This window comes from Pelecanus crispus, chromosome Z (genome assembly GCF_030463565.1).
Source record: "Pelecanus crispus isolate bPelCri1 chromosome Z, bPelCri1.pri, whole genome shotgun sequence".
NCBI classification, from domain to species: Eukaryota; Metazoa; Chordata; class Aves; order Pelecaniformes; family Pelecanidae; genus Pelecanus; species Pelecanus crispus.
Window position 1 is genome coordinate 20,099,465 of NC_134676.1, and position 17,555 is coordinate 20,117,019.

The following is a 17,555-nucleotide window of genomic DNA, read 5'->3' on the forward strand; positions in this document are numbered from 1 at the left end:
TGATGATGGCTTGAACGCCAGCAGCATGACTGGTCTTGGCTCCTATCAGACAGGCAGTGGAGATTCTGTGGAAGGCTCCAGACATAACTGGCTGCCTTGAAAGTCAACACTACTTCCTTAATATTCTCAACACTAAGTTGTATGTTGAATTCTAAAAACTCCCCTTTTTCCCAGAAAGATTTCAATTGCTTAAGGGGAGACAGAATCTGAGATAAATAGACAATTAAGAAAATATTTCCCAGAATTATTTGGAGATGTTGCCTGGCAATGGTCTGATCAGAGCTACTGGCATTATGCCATGTTGTTAAAGCAGCTAAACTGTGATGTTATCCAGCCTTTGTGCTGAACTGTGCCACAGATGCCACCTTCTACTAAGAAGATGCTGCCTGCAGCCACCCAGAAGTCACTGTTCAAGGCATTCCCGGGCCTCATAGCTACTAGGGCTGTACAAAAAGGAGGTATGGTCCTTTGGATGTTAGGGCCTTTTTTAGGGTCTTGAAGATCAAGAAATGAAGCAGAAAATTAATGGAAGTTTACTGGGTTTCTATGTTTTTAGCTGAATAGGTAAGATGAGGATCAATGTCCTGAACTAGTCAAAGTTTCTCGGTAGGCACTAGACCTCAGAGAACTGCATGATGGCCTTGAGATGAAAAAAAAAGTAAACCTACCTGCCCTGGGCAAAGGAGGCAAGCAGAGTGATCTGGCCAGCCAGAGAGAAGAAATTCACCTCTTCTACCTGAGTTCAAGACCCAAGCCCAGCACACCATGACCAAGGTTCAGGGGGTCGTTTTGCAAGTGCTGGAACAAGATACTAATTCTCTGTTTCTGAAATAAGTTTGTCCTAAGTGAGGGAAGGTGATACCCATCATCCCCTCTAGTCAGTTTGCATAGATTTGCCAAGTTCACCCTGCACTCAGTCACTGCTGTGGAAATGCTCCCTTACTCCAAATCTTTCTGCTCTGTCTTTTCATCCATTGAAGACTTTTCTCCCCTGGAGACTCATTCCGTGGTGTGTAATGCTGCAGACATGAAAGGAATTCACAGATGGAGGGGAAAAGATATAATCCCGATGTTTTGTGAGACCACCAGCCCCATGGTCCCTATAGCTCTGAAAAACAAGAGCTGTAAATCCCCATAAAATGGTTGATCAACTGCTTTAGCATGAAGGTGGGCCAGTTATGCCCTAATTTTGACATTGGGGATAACTGCAGGAGGACAGGGAATTTCACTGAGAATGAAATCCAGGTCATGTGTTGTTTGGAAAGATATGTTACAAAGGCAGATAAAGAAATGAGGATAGATGACAAAGTTTCAAAATAAAGTTAATTATAAGTAAGTATATCTGACACTAAAGTAATTCTGATAACAGGAGCTCACATTTACATCCTCTGAAACATCAATGTAATATTTTTTATTGTTTTCCAACACACCATTTTCTTTGAGTGCAATTTTGAGTATGCACATCAATTTTCCCCACGGCACTCTTCAGTCAAGTTACTTGGGTAATATTTTTCTCTGTGAATTTCCTACACCTTTTAGTTCAAGAAACTGAATCTGATATACTGTGGCGTTAATGTAACTACAGAATAGAGACATGCAGATCAGACACTGCTCAGGAAGAGCAGGTAATTTCCACAGATGAAGAAAAACCCCAGAAATTCTAAAGGAGAAATAAATATTGTAACATTTTATGTATTCCAGCTATAACGTCCCATAAATGAAAGAGCTACTTTATAAAATGCATGTAGAGAAGATTTTTCCTTTGTTCTGTAACTGTAGATAAGGCGAAACCTTCCTCATAGGAAACTATAAAATGGGGAAAAAATGATGGTGTTTACCTTAGCATATGGAGGCCTACATATCTCAGCACAGTGGTGGTATCCAACATGCTTATCTGCGCTCCCACTTGACTCTACATCTGTCTAGCTACCCAGGAGAACGATGCATCTGGAAAGGTTGAATTGGCCAAGGGAGTTTACATGTATTTTGCAATGTTATTGAGAAAACTTACTGGAGAGAGCTCAACATGGTTTTTTTCTTGTATCTCTTTGCATTAAATAAAAACATATTTTATGTTATTTGAACACCCTGAGATCTGTGTTTTTTTCACTAAGAACATAGAAACATATTTGGAAGTGTTTGCTTTTGAGAACCTTGTATGCAAGGTGAATGCTTGAGAGGACTTAACGTGAGCGTTAGTACTGAGCAACAGATGTAGACGAAAAGAAAAAACAGGTTACTGATGGAACAGATTAGAGCAGAAAATGCTTTTTGAACAAGTTCGTACAGTTGCAATCCAAAAATTAGCATCTTTGCTATTTATGGGAGTAATCTGTGGTATCCTGTGACAGAATGCATAGGAATGGTTCAAAGCTGCATTTGGGAAGGTTCAGACTGGATACTAGGAAACATTTCTTTACCAAGAGGGTGGTCAAACACTGGAACAGGCTTCCTAGAGAGGTGGTCGATGCCCCAAGCCTGTCAACGTTTAAGAGGCATTTGGACAATGTCCTTAATAACATGCTTTAGCTTTTGGTCAGCCCTGAGGTGGTTAGGCAGTTGGACTAGATGATCATTGTACATGCCTTCCAACTGAACTATACTATTCTATTCCATATATGAAAAAAATCCTTATCAGGGCAAAATTAGCAATGAATAAAGCAAGTAAAAATTTTTAAAATATTGGTTTAAAAGAAGAGAAAAGTATTTCTGTATTCTTTAAAGATCAAATACTCTAAGGAAAAATAGTCACAAACATCACAATTTCAGAAGCCTGAGCTATTTTCTTTATTATTAGGTAACTAACACATGCAGTGATCAGAAGTAAAGGTTTGATTATTTGTTTTAAAAATCAGCAAAAATATGGCATTACAGAAATTTGATTACTTGCATTGTGACTAAGGCAAGTCAGTGATGTCCTCCAAATCTTAATACCTCTAGTTTAATAACTGTGAGAACTGAATAGATCTTTGTAAATCAATGAGTCCACCAGGATTTCTAGAGCAGGATGTTTTACCTGCCAAGTGTTTTCTCTTCATTGCCTGGAAGAGGAGAGTTAGCTTTCCTGCCTCATTATCCTTTCAATTGTTTTCTCAAATTTAAATAGCATAGTGCAAAAAAGGAAATTATTTCTTCTGTGGCTATGGAGGAAGATACCCAAGTAAAAAGCTGGTAATCCTGTACCTGAATGCCCAGATGGTAAGTTCTGTATCATTGATTTAACTGTGGAAGTAAATGATTATTTCTGGATCAATCTTGAACCATGACTGAAAGGCAGAACAGTTGTCATGGTTAAGTAGATACTCAGCAACAGCCATGACTCTGGTAGCTCATACTCTAACCAGTTATTCTTTTACAGTTAAAACAGGTCTGATATTGAAACACAGAGAACTCTTCAGAATAGTTAAGGAGATGATCCGACATGACCTGCATGCTCTAATTTAGGATGTCTGCTACACTTGTTACTGTTAAAGACTTTTAAAGTGTAATGTGTACCTTCAAGCAGTCAGGCTTTTGCCAGTTTAACTTCAATGAACAATACAACATACCTTTATCATTTTTGATATCCCAGAGATGTAAATGTTAAGTCAGGAAAGCAACTTGGTTCTCACCCTATAATATAGCTGAAAATGCTGACCCATGAAGATATGCCACTTCAGAATATTCTTCCACTTATAAAAACAACTGTAAAACCATTTTTTTTTCTTAAAAAAGGGAAACAGACTGCATTTTTTTCCATCTATATGAATTCAGAGCATCTCATTCAGCACCAAATGACATTAAATAAAGTACAACAGCATCCTTCCGTATTTAAACAGTGTGTTCCAGGGCCGTGTCAGTGAGGACAACCTAATGATCCAAAGGTTCATTTGCAAGTAATGTATTTTGCAGATACACTATTAAGCTACTAGTGATATCAGAAAAATTAATTTACACAACAATTACTCACGACCAGGCTTGCTGGGCTGAAAGTAGTCTAAACCTAATAAAGAGGTCAGTTTTCAGCATTTAAACCAGATCATAAACTTTCCTAAACTTGATTGCTCGAAGAGGCAAAACTTCTAGTTTCCATAATAACCAGCAGTTTCTCTTTTAAAAAGGCAGCTGTGGAATACCCAAACTACTTAGAAGCTTCTCTCTACATCTCTGGGTGGAAGGCGGCCAGCACAAAGGTTATAGGCTATATCTTTACATGCCAGTAAAGGCATGAGCCCCATAGCCACCAGAAAATCCCACATTCTGGTGTACTCGAGCACTTCACAGAAGGTAATGCAACCCCAAAGCCCTGTATCTATGTCGAAAGCAGCAGCAAAACAGCATCATATCCATGGAGAAGCTCAGAGAGTCAAGGAAGCGAGGTCCAGAGATAGGACTAAAGTTAATTCGTTGTTCCCATCCGTGATTCCCCCCTTTACCAACGCTCACTCTTGAAGTCAAAGGGCTGTATTGCTTCAGGATGCTGGTGAGCATGGACTTCCCAGGAATTGTAATGCTGTAGGTGACAACGTGTGCGCGCTGAGCCTATCGTCATGTCCCGGGAAGGGGCCTTGTGCTCATGGTTTCTTCACGTCACTGGTCTTCACGGGGACACACCTTATTTAGCAGTGACTTGGGGCATGAAACTCAGTCCCGGGGAAAAAAAATCAATAAATTTCCTAAGTATTTGATAGCATTTTTGTGAGCGGGAAACACCCTCCACCTGTCCCTAGAAACACAAGGGGAACCTTGTGTAAAGAAACAACTGCGGTGGGAAACTGGGACGTTGCAAATGGCTTCCCATGCCCCAAAGCCAACTCTGTCGCCAGTCGAACAGGCTGTGAAACCTACTGCCCGCCCTGCCTTGCTCTTCTGAACTACGGAGATCTGCAGTGGCGACCTGACGCCCTTCCCGGGATGCGACGCGCGGCGCGGCCCCGCTGCAGCCCCTCGGGAGGCCAGGTCGCCAGCTCCAAGGGGGTCACCGCCGTGCTCAGACAGGGAGGTGCGCGGGCTCCTGAGGCCCGCTGGTACGCCCCGCAGCACAGGGCGTTACGCGGGGGCACCTCTCCGAGAGAAGCGGTGGGGAGGTCGGAGCGGCGGCGGGGGAAAGGCCTTGCCCGGGGGAGGGGAGGCCTTCCACATGTCTCCTCCGGCCGACGGAGGCCCGGGCTTTGATCTGCCCGGGATGACAGTGCGCCAAACTGTCTCTCATTCAAATGAATCTGCCAGACAGTTGGGAGACATTCCTCAAAGGGTCACCAGCAAAGGGCTGCAAAGGAGGGTGGCTCCGGCCCATGCTCCTTTGTAATGTCTCCTCACCGCCTCATCTGTCTGCCGAGCAGGCCTGCTGTGATTTCCCCCCTCACCCAGGCTCAATTTGTATGCAAATCCTCCCTCATTTGTTCTTGCTCCCTTCAGAAAGGACAAATTTAGTATAATAACTGTAATTGCTTTAATAACATGAAAAAACCGACACCTTTATGGGACCAACAATCAAAGACTGAAATTGTAACACAGCATGACAGGTGTGGAGGCATGCCACCATTACCGATTTTCCCATTTCAGTATTTCTTTCACCGTCTTGAAAAGTGCTTATCTCAGTAAGGCAGGCATGGGTGGCTTGGGGCTGCTGGGCTCCACACAGTCCCTAACTAGCTAGGCAGGGCTCCCACGGTAGAGGGACGTCGCACGTGAGCAGGGGGCTCTGCCGGGACAGCGGCTGCTGGGCATTTGAACCCCTCTCCGCAGGAAGATGTGTGTCGGCACGACCTGGCGAGGTAGAGCAGCTATCAATATCCCCTCAAACTGGTGTCTCCCCTCAGTTTTGTGGCAGACATATTAAAATATCTTCTGGTCTGCAGGTCATAGGTTCAGATAGATGGCTATCCCTGCTTCCCGTCAGAGGGACGGAGGTCTCAGTGCCATTTGCAATGGTGGCCCGTATCTCCAAGTACGCTGGGCTAACCTTCTGCACCCCTCTTGCTGAACTGGTCAATGTCTGCTCTTGGCAGCTTTTTCTGGTTTAATTCCGAGACTAGCAAATGAGAATCCAGTTTCAGCATCAGTCAGCTGGACCAGGACAGGCTTGATCTTGGCTTTTAGTTATACTCAAACCCATTGACTAACAGTTACATGTTCTAGCTACTATTTGCATTGTAACCTGTCATTTTAATCATAAAACAGAACCTCAGAGCTAGTCCTCCTGTAACAGCCCCCACTTTACTAAAAGATAAACCCATCATCAAAGATCAGTTATTGCATGAACCAGAGTTTCCATCCAAAATATGCAAATATGGAAATGCAAAAGATGGTGAGAAATGGGTCTTCACACACACTCCGGTGGAGAGAGGCCACAATGCTGTGTCTCATCTGGACATTACTGGGAATGAACTGATCCTTTTGAGTGCAAGGAGACCTCCAGACCTGCCTCAACAACCACCCCGAGGGCACACTTGCATGATGCAGGAGAGAGATGTGTAAACAGGTGTGAACACTGAGGGTTTTTTTTTAAAACTTACATGCAGGCAGGAATTAAAAGCATCAGATCAGTAACTGGAAATACTGATTAGTAGCGACCACCTCCTTGAGGCCTTAATCAGGTTAGATGTGAAGTGGCTCTCACAGATGAAGTGCTTGAGAACATGCTAATCACCAGTATCCAGGTAGTATAAAATGCCAAACTTGAAAGAAGAAACAGTTTCTCTTCCATTTGATTTCATCCAAACCTAAATGCAAAACTGCCTGCTGAATCTCTCACACGCAACCAGAACAAGATTCACCATCCCAAAGCAGTTTTATGGAAGGTTTCTCCTCAGCATTGAGAATGAAAAAAAAAAAAACAAGTAAGAGATTTTTTGTCTACAAACACTGTATGCGTTTTCTTTAATGTCTAGGTCACCAATACATTTACATATGAAACCACCACACAATATTTGACCTTGATATTAAAATTCTTCAGAGATCAAAAGCACTAAAAATAGGCAAGATATTTATATAGCCTGTAATAGTAGACTCCTGTATTACTGGCACCTCTCAGTGGAGACAGGCCTGAAACGAAACCTCAGGTCTGCACATCATACCAAGAAAAGAAAACAAATAAACAAAAAGCTAAAGTTCTGTCTCAGATCTCAGAGGGTTACCAGGAATGTTCCTGGTTCTGCTAAAGACTTTGGTGCTTGAGTGTTTGGTACTCTTCTTGCTACAGAAAAAAAGAAAAGAAAAAAAGCCCTCTTTAGTCTGGAAGTGAGCACTAAAGTCAGCTTGCCATGTGAATGAAATGAGAGAATCCTGAGGAACAAAATCTCAGCAACATACTGCTATCTTTGGGTAAACATTTGTTTGCAATATCTTTTTAAAATAATACTGTCGACTTCAGTGATTGACGATTTCACCCCATTTATCACTGACAACTAGAATTATTTTTTCAGCTGTGGATCATGTTAATTGTGGAAGCTAATAGGGAGGAATGTGAGGTAAATGGTCTCAATACCTTTAGTATATGTGATGACTTTACCAGACTTGCAGTACTGTATTTACTGTAACCAAAAGGTCATGCTCTATATTTTAAAGGTAAACAGTGAACTCTTCTGCATCAGTCACACTCCTGCAAATCATGCACAAAAATATTTTTAGAAAAGGCAATTAGCATTTTTTTTTTTTAAATTAACCTTAGTTTCAGATACTTGAAGAAAAGTTTTCAACTTTAACTGACACACACGTGTAAACCAGAGAGGATTACAACCATCTCATTGGCAAAGCAATTTAGTAAAGATGGACTAAGGCTGTTATAATTTGTGTTATTGACAATGAGCCCTCATTTCTTTCCTGTAGCAAGGTAAATATTGAGGTAATGATGAGATTGCATTGTTCATTCCACTATTAAATAAAAAAATAAATTTCCCAGATACTGCAGTTTAGCTGGTGTTAATTTTAAATGGTGCAACCCCATTCACCTCTTGAATCTCTAGGTCTTACAAAGACACTGCACATGGGAACGCTGTAATAAAATAACTCTGATGTAGTTGTGCAAATAGACATTGTTGTTATAAGCATTAAAAATACACAATTTTGATACTGGCAGAAATGGGGTCTTCGAAAGGTATACAATAATACTGTAATTTGGGTGCATAAGCTTCTCTGAGGATATGCTACTGAACATGGTAGCACACAAAGCCTACTATGAGATGTACATGAAGCTTTTGTTTCAAAAAAACAGCAAGATGTGTATTAGTGGAAAATGGGTATATGCTTTCAAGTAAATGAGATAAGGTGACACAGGACAGAAAATGCTGTTTTAGCATGTGCTAACAGAACGCAGAATGGATTCATTTATATAGAAGAAATTTTTAGAGTGCCAAGCTTAACACACAGCAGGAATTGTTGCTTTAAAGGGACTGTGTCAAAGCTGACAGGCCCAAAATGTAACCTACCATAAAATTAAACTTTTTACGAAATGCCCTTTTGATCTTGAAATATCTATCAACCTTCAAATCCATGACTGTCACATTGTTAAAATACCAAATACTTTGCAGCGTGATTGGCCATTAAACTTGGTTTGGTTTTGCAACATGTATATGCAAATCATGATTGTGCTCTCTCCTCCACACTATCTTTGGGACTATGCATTTAAACAGTACCAGATCTTTTGTTTGGGATTTCCATGATTTAGCATTTCAGTTAGCAGTAATTTATAACGAAGCTATAATATAAGGCTTCTGTACTCTAATGGTAAATGTCTCCTTAGAAAGGGGGCAGTTCTTCTTACATGGAAGTTGCCAAACCACAAAAGGATTTATTTTTGTCTTGTTTTACTTAATAAATGCAAATACTTTCCAGTGCACACTGTAATGCAATAAATTATAGTTACATGGCATAGTAATAAAAATGAACAACAGCATTTCGTTATTTCAAGGTGACAGGTAAAAAGGAAGTACTGTGATTGCTGCTTTTATTTTTTGTCAGTTTTAGCTCACAATCTAATAGTGAGAATTGAGAAAATTAATTATGAATGGCTTTCCTTATATTGCACAAGCATAATAGGTACAATTCATGCCTCTTACTTATTAGCATGTAGGCAGGTTCTCAAATACATGTATAGATTTTTCATGTGTGAGGAAACGTTTCTGTGCTTAGAAACTAACTATACAACAGCTTTTCATTACAAATATGGTCTTTTCCAAAACCAGGCTATTTTCAGGCAATGAGTCCCTCGATTCCTATAATAGTAGTATGGCTGGACATGGATTATGTCATTCCTCCTCTTCACACCCTCAATGCTTTATTTTCCGTAATCATCCCAAACCAGCACAGGACCTTTTGCTAAACACTTTTGTTGGGTTTACTGTAAGCCTGACAACCAGATGATTAAAATACCTCTCTTCTGTTCTCCCCACCTTATTGCCACAGATAACTGCAGCTGCACAGACTACTGTTAGGACCAATATTCACACTTGAATATTGGCCTTTTCTAGACAGTTTCCATGATTAAAAAATTAAGGCATATTTAAGACATCATAAATGAAAGTGCTGATGAACACACCTGATGCGCAAACATACACTCAACGAACAAGGCTGTCCTGAATATATTCCATCAAAACCTACCAGAATACCACATATTACATTTTCCTATGAAATATGGTGAATGAGCAAGCAATATATACAGCATACTTTGGCTTCTCTAAATATAGCTGTGATAAAAGCTAAAGTACATTATAAGCAGCTAGCATTAAGCATGAAAGTCTCAGAACTAGTTAAATTAGACCTGATCTTCAGTCCAACCCACACAACGAAGTTAGTTCACTCATGAGGGCTGAGGATTGAGAAGGGTAACGACCTTTTTCAGTCTCTTCACCTAACAGAATTCAGCAGCCCTACTTGATTTCAGGGGTCCTTTTCAACTGCAGATACTGAAAAAGGTATGGTTTTGTTTTCACGTAGGATATGGGACTCTCTCTCATCCTTGTGTTAACCTAGGCCCTGGATGACTAACCCTACAGCTGACAAACAGATGTTTTTATTTGTTTGAACTATTAGGTCAAAGGGCTAATGAGCTAATGAAAATTCTTTCAAGAGCTATCAAATGAGGCATGATTAGCAGATTTTCAGTTCCTATTTATATGAAAAAAAAGAATTAAAAAAATATTCTGAGTTTACAAATCTTTCATTTCCATCCTAGTCTTGGTAATGGACAGGCTTAAAAATAGTAAACTGAAAAAAGCATACCTCAGTAGCTGAATCAGCAACTCCCGTCTGGCTCAGCAGAGCTGTACTTCCACCAGCTGTTACAACTTGTGTTGTGAGAGTCTCTTCTACTCAAACGGTGTTTGATAGGATAACATTGAGTTGTCTCAGCAAGCTTTTGTTTTTTCCAAAGCCTCTTCCTTTGCTCAACTTCTGTAGCTTTTTTTTGCTATATGTACTTTGCCATGTCACTTTATTTAAAAATAATTTCTCGTCATATAAACATGTCCCTCAGTTTAACGTTATGGAATAATTGTATAAAGATTATTCCAGCCTCTGTTCCACCAATAACCTTGCAATATCTTTCGGATATATTTCCAGAGTAAAAACATCTTGCTGTGGAAATAAATCAGCCAATTTTTGGAAGTTTCTATTTTATAGATATATGTGTGTCAATGTGTAGCTATGTATAATTTAGCGATGATTATACAGTAATACTGGTTTTCATCTAGGAGTCAATAATTTATCTTGAAGATTCCAAATCAAGGTAATACGCCATACTCCCAAACTGGCTACTACTCAAGAAATCCAAACTTAGCAACTCAACTCTATACAGTGTTTATTTTCTTCTTTTTTTTTTTTTTTTGATAGTGGAAATCATGTATAAATCACAAACAGTACAAGTTCCTCATGTCAGCAGTTGTCCACTTGAATGGGTCAACTTCTGTGTATAGACACTGCATTTTTAGTATAAAGTCAAGATAATATGGCAGTTAACTAATACTTTCAACTACAGTAAAGATACAAACTTTTGTAATATAAATTAATTGCCATTACAAAAAGGCAACTGTATTAACTAATATGGTACAAAAATCTGCAACTTCTATAAATATAATGAAATGCAAGAAGTTAAATGAAATAATACATCACAGATTTTTGTACAGCGCATTTGAAGAGGCAAGCTAAGATACACATGGAGCATTATACAGCAAGAAAGAATATCAAAACCCACTAAGATTTAACTTTTTTCCATACAAATGCTAGAAGTACAAGTACAGGACACAACATGGAAGCAGTAAGATTAGCAGCTCAGAGCTGGTAGACAAAGAGGTCTTACTGACAAGTTGTAAAGCACTGGGCAGCAGACAGAAGCTTGTCAAAACCAGCTGTTGTTGGATACTGATTGATAATGTTTTCATTCTGACGGTTGAGACACTGCAGACAGCCACAGGTCTGCGAAGAAGCCCAATATGGGCACATACACATACGCACACATACACACGCAAAGTAATTTAACAGATGGCTAAAGAACATTAAAGCACAGTATCTTTTTTAAAAAGACAATGTTCACTCCTTAATGAACTTGCATGTAAAATACTACCTAGTGCCCAAGTCTATTTCACCTAAATGATGAACACATGTGAAAAGATTTAAAAAAAAAAAAAGAAATGATTGAGATTGGTCATCTGAGTAAAAACCGCATGGTGCTTACATATTCTACCATAGACAGAGCACTCAACACTTTAGACAAGGAAGTGAGATGTGAGCTGCTATGAACATGTTTAATTCCGCCATAAAAAGGTGAAGGTGTTTATAGACATTAAAAAGGTACACATCCATCAAGTCCATCCACCACACAAAACCACAGAAGAACTACATTCGAAGTAAAGTTAAGCGTTGGTCTTAGCCTTAAGCAGTTACGAGGTATTGTTTCAACCTGTAGTGAGGAATGATCACTGTACTAGTAAGAAAAAGCATATTCAAAATCATTCTGAAAAAAAAAAATCACTGCTCCTCTGCAGTTGGTATTTTCCTAAACAGAAAGCATTATGCATCAAAAGGTCCTAGTCTAAGTGGCCACTGGCATATGCCAAAGCCATGTTCTCATCGAGTACTTGGGCCTCTTGCATGTTAGTCATGTAGCACCTTCCAACAGTGCATAGCTCGGACATCATGACCAAAATGTAACTTGGAAACTCTAAAGGTTTTGGACCAGACTCACTGATGGTACAAATAAGTATGGTTTTAAGAATGCAATACAGTTGGGCTTATTTTCATTTGCTGTACCTTGCAAATGGGGAAAAACAGTAAAAAAAAAATTTCTCTCATCTTCTAACTAATGGTCAATGAAAAAGCAGTAAAAGCTTTGAATCCCTCTTTTTGCCTCCCCAAACTGCCTGCCTTCTCTGGGAAATACTTCTCACTCCTCCCCACCACTTCTTATTTGTCATTGCCCCAAAACAGGACAGAAATCTGGGGACCTTGTGGAAATCTGGGGACTCTGTAGCCTCTAAGCTCACGTCAGCTAAGAGAGAGTTTGGAACCGTAAATCCACTTCCTCTTTAAATCCAGGGAAAGCAGCCTCCTTAACCCACACAAGAGAAACTGATGGGCAGCTGGGTCCTGTCTAGAACTGAACCAACTTAGTGCTCCTCTCTGTGTTTTAAAATGAACAGTTCCAGTTCTTGGGTATTTCCAAGAGTATTAAGCATGAGGTGATTGACCTGGCAGGAAAGAGAATAAAAACAAAGCAAGAAGAGATGCCCTTCAGGCTTTCTGCCTATTCTATCACAAAATTAAACAAGGAGCTTACCAGTTTTCCCAGCTTCTTTCTGGTAATAGGAAGCAAGTTAAAACAGTGATCATCAGACCATGCATTTGGGCAGAAATAACTCTGAGGGAGCAATGCAAGACATCCATGGAAATTGAAAAGTAAACAAAAAACCTATTAAAAACATTTTGTTTAACAAAGAGTATATTTGCAAGTAATAAAGAAATGGCTTTTATAAGCCTTTAAAAGCTGATCCTTGCTATTTTCTTATTCCCAAATAAACTAGTGAAAAACTACAATAAACTTCAAACTTAAAAAATAAATGCTCAGAGTGGAAAGGTACGCTGCTTAAAGCCCTGAAAAAAGGAGTTACAAGTTTCAAAACACAAGCAGAATCGATGAGGAACCACTGACACGTCACTACAGTTTGTATTTGCAGACACTCATGCACAAGGGTAGCTGAATGCACAAGGCACAACATTCAAGGTGTGCACCAGTGCTGTGACTGATCTGCACATACCCAGTTGTGACTGACTTAATGGTGAACCAGTGACCTGGCATGTTTCTTTAACGGACAAATCGGTTTATAAGGTTTAAAAAAAAAAAAATCAACAAAAGGCAGCCAAAAAACTGCAGACCTGCAATGGGGAAAACTTGGAAAAAGAAAATATGCACTGTGTTACTGGAACCAAATGGGATTTTTCCAAATGTATTACAAATGTTGTTTCCAATGAATACTTTTTTGTCTTCTAAGTAACATCTAGCCCAGAGGAAGTTTGCAAGAACAAGTTATAGTCTCTTGAAAAGAGAAGCTTATAGTACAAACACTGGAAGGCCCTTAATTATGGTATAGATGCCTTGGCAATGTTATGATAACAGTAGTACTCTATGAGTGATTGATAAAGGAAGCAATCCTTATTTAAAATCAGTCACACTTCTAACTAGTAATAAAGCCTCCACAGCTGCATTAACAGACATTTGCTTTGCTTCTCTCACGGAAAACTACTTTCAATGAAAATTATTACTTTATCCAACTTTTGTATATTTTCTAAAAATACTGTTACTTAGACCACCTGTTTATGTCTCCTATTTTTCCTAAATACTGTTATCCGCACACATCTGTTTGCCAATTTACCTTTCAGGAAACTTCCAGCAAAATAACGGTTCTGCCTTTGACAAGGTTATGCTGTGACTTCAGAAGAGGAATCAACTAACTTGTCGTCCACTTAGTAAAACTTCACGACTAACCTTTGCATTAACATGAAACCGCTTGCCTTTAAGGTATCCTATTAAGGTTCTCAGTGGCTCTGCTTTCCATACTGCGGGGTCAGTAAACAAGCTAATACAAATTAGTCTCTCAAATCCTTAAGACATTAGTAATTTTTTAAAAACCAAGGTAGCAGGTAGAATTCGTCCTTTACAGACATGTTATTTTTGTGCGTGTAAAACTGCCCATCAAGGATGACTGCAACACAAGAAAGCAACATGCAGTGTGCAGAAATAGTGGTAAACAAAGAGGAACTCCTATTTCAGTAGTGTAGACAACTTTACTGGAAATAGTTGTGTACCTGATTCACAGAATATTTATTTCAACAAAAGGACATTCTGCACTAACTGTGTATGAACAACATATCACAGCACAGTCTTGATATCACATCATAATTAAGCTGTGAGCAGAATGCGCAGGTACAATGATGCCTGGAGAACCACTCTTCCCTCTTGTGTTTCACATTCTTGAAGGGTCGAAGTCTCTCTCTTCTAGCAAGTTTATTAGAAGGGAGAAGCTGTCTTTTACTGCCTCCATATCATCCAAAGAGCAGGGCTTAAGAATCCAGCGCTTTCCACGTGCAAGTGGCTCAAGTTCAAAATATTTTTTTATCTATTAAGAAAAAAGAAAGGAGACCAATGCATTAATAATATAATGACAACTCTCTGCCTCTCATCTAAAAAACCAAACCAAAAAACCCATGTACAAAGATCAGGATACTCATTTTTAGAATCTTACCCACAGCTGTTCTTATAATACAGGTTATATGATGTGACCTGAAAGTGTTTTCTTTAGGGGTGAGTGACCTGCTTGGAAGCTACCATTCTACCCATATATTTAACAGCATGGGAGGTCTGGGGAAGAATTATACGGACTTAAGGCAAAGAGCAAAGCACACAAAACAAGCGTTCAAAAACATAGCCAAAACAGGAAAAGTAACTAAGAAATTTTAGGTTATGTTTGTATTTTAATGTTAAAATGGTATGTTTCACTCTTATTGGTAAACACTTAAGATGTAGAATTTGTCACCAAACTACTCTTAACTACACAACTGTCAAAAATGTACAAATCCTAAACATTCTAAACAATGGTGAGCTATAGCAGAGGATTTCTTAATGACCTTCAGAACACTAGAAAAATAAAAATTCTTCCAAAACCAGCTAGATTTTCTAAAATCAAACATAGAAGACTAGCACACTAATGTGATTAGGACAGTAGTAAGTATTATGCGTAAGACATGATGGTTTTCTACAATCATCTTAGTTCAAAATCCAGCACATTCCAGCAGACTTCAGCTGCTTACTAACAATAATAATGCCTATAAAGAAGGAAACCTTTTAATTAAACTAATTCCATTTTACTTCTGCAGCAACAAGGCATAAGAACACAATGTAATACAGAATTGCAAGTTTTAAGGTGATTATAAGCCTTGACAAAAAAACTGAGGAAGATGCAGTTTCTTGGAAAGACCAATCATCAGTGATGCTAATTACACCGTCAAGGCAGAACCACAGACCCACAGAAAGACTGAGAAAGAAAAGATTATAATTTAGTAGTATACTCCAATCACTTTTTGAAATAGCAAGTACAATATCAAAACATTTTTTAAGCCTCTTAGGAGAAGACAGCAGTCAGCAGGTTATTTTGGTCCACCGATTATTGTTTTCATCAAAATTTTAGTCTTTGATAGTATTTGATCCAATACTATTTCACCCAAAAGTCTACTCAGGCTTGACTTGTCAAAATAGCCACTTAGTTTTTAAATCCAAAATTATATCCATCAGTACTTGCTATTGTCAACATACCAACAGAAATATTTAGTCCTGACTTAGTTTGCACAATCTTGTTCCTTGCAATTATTGCCAAATACTCTTAATTTTCTTTTATCACAGACTGCACCACAAATATGCACAACAACAGGAACAGTTACTTGTATTGTGGTAGGCAGTAGAGACCCTAGACAGGCAACTGGAGCCACACCGTGTAAGGCTCCATGTACAGAGGGAATAAGAAAAGAAAGAAAGAAAGAAAGAAAAAAAAAGGCTTCCAAAGCTCAAACAAGCTGCAACATCTCTATGCAGCTCTTGTGGTGTTTATACAACAGTTTTGTTTATCTAATAATGTATTCTAATAGAAGAAACATAGTTGTATCAACTCGCATAAATCAGAATTCAACTGTGACAATGTGGCAGGAAAGTTTTCTTATTTTTTAGAAAGGAATTTTAAGCAGAGTGTTTAGTAACAAATATCAGAAAAAAATGGTGGTTTTGACATTGGAACTTCTGTTTCCCTAGCTCAGATACAGGTGAAAACTTTTAAAAATCTATTTCCAATGAAGCAGAATTGTATCAATAACAACCTGCAAACATTTGAAAATGAGCACTGTACTTGACATTCACTTCCCCTCAAACAAATTTCAGAAAACGTACAAGCTGAAATAAACAGGACTTCAATAACCAGCATTTTAATATCAGCGTACCTACTTTTTAGCATTGCTATCTCAGTGCCATATTAGTATCTGGTATGTTAGCATGGTTATATGTGATCAGAACCTAAATACTAATCTCTGTAAGGGATATTTTGTAATGCCTCCGGTAGCTGAAGTGACACCAAATTGAATTTACCCCCATTAACATACTAAATTAATGGCACCGATCATAGTACTTGGAGAAGCAGGGTGAGAAAGCTCTCTTGCCTGTTTCAGCAACAGCCTCCTTGACTGCTAAATAAGGGGAGGAACTAAAAGCTGCACAGAGGCATAACAAAGCAAGGTGTCAGTGCAGCTAGCTGATAGAGCAGACTGCTGGTGTTAAGCTGACAAATATGGCTGAGGAATTTGAGATGTTTCAGACCCACAAGCCAGAGGATGTCCACCACACCCCCTCTACTGGAAGACTATTGCCATCAGCCCCTTGAGCTCACTGAAGTCTGTCTGCAATCTTATTTACATAGCCTCTTGAATTAAGGCTATACCACATGAAGAAATGATTAGGAAAAGGTCATTACATTGTAAGGAGAGTACTTGGGTTTAAAAGCAGTAAATATCTAGAAACACATACATAAGGAAATGATGTCAGTAAGCAGACTAGCACTGAGTCTTGTGCGTTTGTGGGCAAATACGACATTGCTTACCAAGGTAGCCTCTAGCGAAGAAAAACACAATGACTTTAAGCTATATTTCAGTGACTGCAGATACCAAGATAGAATTTCTATTTCAGTAGTAAAACAGCATGAACTGATTTACTGAAACAAATTTTGCAGATAAATTATTTATTTGGATGCCCAACATTGATTAAAATTTATTTTTCCTATTTCTAGGTGTGTAATCAAAATGTAACAAAATTCAGCAATGTGCTGTCATCATTTTCCACAGCTAAGGAACGGTTCAGAGTATCTGTGTTAGTAGGCCCTAGATGAATGCTGAAATTTAAGTGATAGTTAAGCAGTGGCTTTTGAAATGGGAAGTTCTGATAACAGCATGAAAGCACAACTGCTTATATTCACATAAGTAACAGATATTTTGTTCGTAGCTATAGAGAAAATAAAATTTGCTAGATGATTTGTCTCTAATCCAAATAC

General features: G+C 38.9%; 1 protein-coding gene across 1 annotated transcript in view; it reads right to left on the reverse strand.

Annotated features, from left to right (window-relative positions):
• Positions 1 to 14,435: 14,435 nt before the first annotated feature.
• The window catches only part of ARL15 (ARF like GTPase 15), a 216,363-nt gene continuing 213,243 nt past the window's right edge, over positions 14,436 to 17,555 (reverse strand). The window contains exon 5 of the mRNA XM_075726908.1: positions 14,436 to 14,588. Coding sequence (XP_075583023.1) covers positions 14,436 to 14,588 — 153 coding nt within the window. The remainder of the gene's footprint in view (positions 14,589 to 17,555) is intronic.